Raw genomic sequence first — 6,055 nt, 5'->3', positions numbered from 1 at the left:
AAATACAGAAGAGTTGGCAGTAATATACCCACTCCAGTTCAGAGTGCTAGGCCAGAAGCATTTACAGAGATAAAAACAGAGTAAAGACCTAAAATCTACCATGGGTAGGCTGAGGTCTTTTTCTCACCACTCTGTTATTCTCTTAATATGAAAAAGTAAACTACATTTTGGACTTTAAAGTATGTATGTGCTAATGATGAAAAAGCAAGAATAAAAACTATAATCAGAGAGTCAGCAGAAGTGTAGCTATCATTCTGAAGACTTTTTCTGTAGGTCCATGTAAAAGATTACCTGAACAGAACTACTTTAAATCAGCTTACAAATATTGAGTATTCTAGAGTGAAACCCTCTCTCTTCACTGAAAAATCAAAAGGAAAAATCTCATGCTGGTCAAAGAAGAACACAGTTTACAGTGCAACAGTTACTTGATTCTGAGAGTTAGGAACGTATTTTTTTATATTTTTTTAAGGATTTTTACTTCTTAGGGTCAGAAAACAATGTCAGCTTCTAAAAATTAGTTGAAAGTAGATCAAAAGCAAAAGAAGACCCTTGATATGGAAAGTATGGATAACAAATGCATTTAGACCTTCATGCTGCATGACCAAAGGCTTACAAACAAAGCCTCTCTCTCACAGTGTCTAGCTGTTGGGTTTGTTTTTTGTTTGATTGGGTTTGTTTTACATAAAGGCTGCATCCCTTCAGAAGGGAAAACAGTCTGCAGGCAATACAAATATTAACTTGTTATATTCAGAAACAGCTATGCTTAAAAAAAGTAAGCATAAAATAAAAGATACAACACAGAACACTGGTTTTAATACTGTACAAATAAAGATCAATGAAATCATGTTTCACATGAAACATATCTGTGCACTTCACACCGATACGCTACCTTAACGAAGTATTTACTATATCAAACACTGGATTGAGAATGTGTGTATCTACAAATATACTTTTAATTACAATCAAATGACAATCAGTAATCTTAAAAGCACGTAGCTGGATTAACATTAGGAAACTAAGAGCAAGGCATTCTGATTAAAAAATCACTTCAAGCTGAACTCAAAAGGCTATCCCACAATGTTCAGATCTCCCCTGAAAGCAATTCTTTGGGTCCCCAAAAGTGAAAGATTTGGCAGTAATTTCATGGGTTTTCCTCCTTAATTTACCCTTTAATCCAAAAGATGAAAAATCAGTAACAAAATGCAAATTATGACAGCATATGAAAGAGAAACGTTCTGCACCTTAGTTACCATTACACAGTCTTTAAAATCCACACCAATTTTATGAGCTTTTCCTTAGTAGATCAAAAGCAGCTAAAAGGTCATCTACCTCAGAACAAAATACCAGTGGTTTCCAAACATTCTGAGCAGAGACCACTGATAGGGCTCAAATCTTAAAAACACAAACAAAACAAAAAACCCTAACATACCTAAATAATTAATATAACATGGTTAAACAGATTCCTTCAGTAAGTTTGACCATGTAGACAACTAATTCATATGCAAATGAATTTGTGACTCATTCTCTAGAAAGTTCATAAGCAAGAAACACCTTCATTTCTAGAGGAAAAAAAAAAAGGCATATCTATCACTGAAGTCCTTACTTGTCTTCTGACATGACAGACCTAGACTAACTAGCCACAAAAAACCCAAACTATTTCTACGAACATCTTGCTGTGTTAACTTCAGTACTTGAGTATTAAAAAAAAAAACAACAGAAAAACACCAAACATTTAAAGTGTGTATATTTAGGAGGCATGACAGTAATTTTGATAGGTATGTTTAATGTATGTATAACAATAGCTGCTCTGGAAGATCTTGGTGCCACAGTGTAATTTACCATAAAAAACGATTCCTTTCTTGAATGATCTCTAGTACTTTGAAACACAGCTGGGAAAAACATACCTGCTGATCAATCTTCCTAATATTTTAATAGATATTTCAGTTCAAGTCAATGAGGAAGAATAAAAACTACAAACATTCCAGTAAAATTTGGTCACAGTGTATTAGGGTTTTACTTTCACCTCTGTCTTCTGGCTTCTGCCTCCCACTACAGCCCCACATACAAGTACTTGTAAAAAGCCTCTATCAAGTCTCTGAAAACTCAGCACTTATTGATCTATCATATTACAGTATTGAGTCTGTGTCCATATAATCATAGCCAACAGAGACCACTCTAAGTGTTTAAGGTATGGAATTAACAGTAGTAATAATAAAAATAAACAAAAACAAAAAACACCCATAAAGACAACTAGAAAACAGACTCACACACAAAAATACCCAAAGCAAACAAAACAAAAAATGCTTAACTGCACACACAAAATCCATAAACACATTTTCTCTTTTATCCACGTATCAACCTACCCCACCATAGAGAGACAGACAATACTAAAGGAAGTCAAGTGATCAAAGCCATAGAAATGTGCAGCAGAATCAAGACCAGAAACTACATGTTATATATTACTAACAAACCAGAAGAGCTATTCTGCTTATTCTAAACATAGTCAATTAAGACTCCCATATTCTTTTTTAATACTTATTTTAAATGTAGACGTAAGTGACTGATAACACAGTAAAACTGATGTCTTAAATAGCTCAGTACGCCTAGTACGGGTAGGGATGTTTTTTCATTCATTTTTTATTTTAAATTATTTCTGTGCTGACAAAATATTAGCCCAGGACTTGAGAGTTCCACTTCCCTGCTACTGTTGATGACACCAAAACACTATAAAGCAAGCATGAAAGGAGGCTCCCTGAGGCAAATAAAACAATGCTAATGATGTCATCAACATTCTGAGGTGGAAATATGTTAAATGACCTTAACTTCAGTTTGCAGCAGGAAGATGATTTACACAGTATCCATCAGATGAAGATGTCCTCTTAAGCACCCCAAAAAATAAGCACATTGCAGAGGTTGTTCATATATATGTAACCCCATCAAAGGTGTTCAGAGTCCACACAATCCTTTCCATCTGTTCAAAGCAGAAGTAATTGCCATATTTTTCAGAAGTGATGGCTAATCACTTCCCACAGAAACAGAGCTGTAGAAGCAAAGAATCACAGAATCACAGAACAGTGCAGGCTGGAAGGGCCCTGGAAAGATCATCTGGGCCTCCCTTTACAGGGAAAGGAAGCTTAGGTAAGATTGTCTAGCACCCTGTCCTACTGCATCTTCAAAACCTCCAACCACAGGGACTCTATCGCATTCCTGAGGAGGCTGTTCCAGTGAATGAATTGTTCACGCTACTAAAAAAAGAAAAAATAATAATAATAATAATAAAATTATTTCTCATATCAAAATGAAACTTCACCCAGCACAACTGGTACACGTCTTTTGACTTCTTTGTGTGGCTCCTTCTAAAGAGAGCCTCTATCTATCCTCTTTGTAGCTCTGAGTTGGGAGAGAAATCACTGCAATAAACCCACTGTTGAGAACAGTTCTTTCCCTGAAAATTCTGTCATCTCTCTCAAGGATCAAAGGAATCATATGGAAGAAAAAAATCTGCAGATGGAAAGAACCAGCTCTAGCATGGGAATTAATCTAATAAATTAAAGGACCTCAGCAACTCTCAGTATTTTACTCCTAAATTATTTCTCGTACAGATGTTTGATAGCTGCACTCTCCTGTGATGCCTGTCTGTACTTTGTCTTAGATGTTGTACCCCTCACCAAAACTGGACTGAAACTGTTTATATGCAAACATCTGCTTTAGAGTACAGATGTTCTTGTTTCTGAATTACTTAGCTAAAAGAAAATTAATTTAAAAATGCCAGATCATGGAAATAACCCATAGGCAACAAGTAAAATAGAAGTAAATTTAAAAATAAATAACAAAATAGAGAACAAACATATTTCCTCAACTGTCTATGTAAGAAATCTGTATTAGAGAAAATAATTAGGTAGGTTTCACAACATACGCATGCAATCATTATTACAGAGTATCATCCCAAAACTAAATTGATAGTAGGTCTGAAGACTTTAAAACCTGTTATTTGTAGTAGAGGGAACAAACGCAATAAAAATACTTTAAAGCAGAGTGAAATTGGAGGAGGTGGGATAGAAACTTCCAGCTTCTCTAAATCTCAATGTCATTCAAAAAATACCCTGTACGTTTGTACTACAACACCCGTTCAGCAACACAGGTTTTGGCAACCCTGCAAGCACGTGTATTCTTCCCTTTTTGGCTGATTAGATTCAGATAATCAACTTGGAAAAATAACAGACACATTCCTTAAAGTTCTGCTATTAACCTATAAAGCATCCAGTTAAAGTATCAAAATGAGAAATAAACTGAATTAAGTTTTCATATTACAGTTACCCTGCTTCTTGCAAAGACTGATAAAATGAAAACTAATTTTGGTACTTTAGTCACAATTACCTTCTGAACAAAAATCACTTTTGCATGTAAATATTTCTGTTTTGCACAATGCAAGCACAAAGACTTCTATGCACAGCAGTGGTTGCTAACAGTTCAGAAATTGGCAGCATCTGACATGAATTTTTGTCTGCATCAGGTACATTTACATCTATTCTATAATACCCTGTGTTCTGCTCTTGCTGGATTTTTAAAAAGGTAAACTAGAAAATAAAGTTCCGAAGCACCTAGGTAACAATGTGTGAAGTACAACCAAAACAACAGCAACAAAAAAGACAAATTAAGCCACTAAATAAGAAGTATTTGCTTTCTTTCCTTCCCCCTGTAATCACAGCCACCTTATAAGAAAGTCTATGATCAACAGCATCCTCCTTCTTGAAAACACCAGAAATGCCCTGAATCCTTTATTCAGAAAAATTCTGCTATTAAAAGTACTTTTATATAGGTTGATTATGTATAAAATTAAAATTAAGAAAAAAAGAAAAAAGAGGTGAAATTAAGACTGAGAAGTATATTCTAGGGACATAAATTCCACAGCAATGGACTTTATATTACAAAATGGAAACAGTTATAGAGTTGTGCCTATCCGATCCACAGCTTGACTTTTACTCCCCTGCCCTTCTGATTAGAGCATAGCAGCTCACTGTTCCACAACTCTTCTGCGTTTTATTTTTTATCAAGATTCAGCATTAACATCCTTTCAGATGAGATGAATAATGTATGTGCAATAATTTATTTTAAATACTTGAATACTAAAAAAAAAATTGTTCTTTTTTTATTCTTACTGAAAATAGCACACGATTAAATCCTTGAGAAGTGCTGAGTCTACAAACTAGCGTGAAGCAGTCCAATTTGACACAGTTTACAAGAATGACATTTGTTTACCAATGTTCCAATATTAAATTAACCTTATATTCACAAATACTGAAGGCCATTTATGATGCAGAACGTTTCACTGTTAATAATTCTGATATCAATTGTAGCAATGTGAAAATTTTGTTTAACGTAATTGCTTGTACAGCAAATTAACTACGTTAATCTCACTTCATCCATCAAACTTGATCCCCATGTGGTTTACACCCTTCTTCCACCCACACACTGAAAGACAACCAACCCCCCATCTGAGCCATACCCACGTATAATACACAAAACATAACTGATACAAAAACTCACTTTCACTGGACAACATCTAAAATATGTAAATACCTGTTCCTGCAGGTCGTAGTCATAGCTATCATGCAGCAGAAGACTGAGGACATACCGAGTATAAATCATGGCATCAATGCCACACTTCTCTAGCTCTTGTCCCAGCCAGGTCTGCACTGGACCCAAAGCATGTAGCAGAGACATTTCAGAAACAGATACAGGGCCTGGATAAGAGCTTGAGGAGCTTTCAGATGGCAAACCATCCACAACAACTGTACAGATAGGGCGCATGAATCTAGGTGGTTGGCATCCTTCTAACGTGAAGCATTTTCTGTAGTTGATATTCCGTCGATATCTGGAGGTGATTTTCACTCCAGTAAATAGGAGAGAGGCTTGACTTCTAGGACAATCATTTATATTTCCTGGCAGTTAGCCGTCTAGAGATGAACATCACTCTTCAGGCATGACCAGTGAATAAACTAATCCTAATAGCAAACACATATGTAGATGTGTTTTTCTACCTTAATTTCACATT

General features: G+C 35.3%; 1 protein-coding gene across 1 annotated transcript in view; it reads right to left on the bottom strand.

Annotated features, from left to right (window-relative positions):
• The window catches only part of KIAA0232 (KIAA0232 ortholog), a 50,262-nt gene extending 44,451 nt beyond the window's left edge, over nucleotides 1-5,811 (bottom strand). The window contains 1 exon segment of the mRNA XM_010003118.1: nucleotides 5,581-5,811. Coding sequence (XP_010001420.1) covers nucleotides 5,581-5,811 — 231 coding nt within the window.
• Between the last annotated feature and the right edge of the window lie 244 nt (nucleotides 5,812-6,055).

Source organism: Chaetura pelagica, unplaced genomic scaffold (assembly GCF_000747805.2).
Source record: "Chaetura pelagica isolate M959 unplaced genomic scaffold, ChaPel_1.0 scaffold147, whole genome shotgun sequence".
NCBI lineage: Eukaryota > Metazoa > Chordata > Aves > Apodiformes > Apodidae > Chaetura > Chaetura pelagica.
This window is presented reverse-complemented; position numbering and strand designations above follow the sequence as displayed.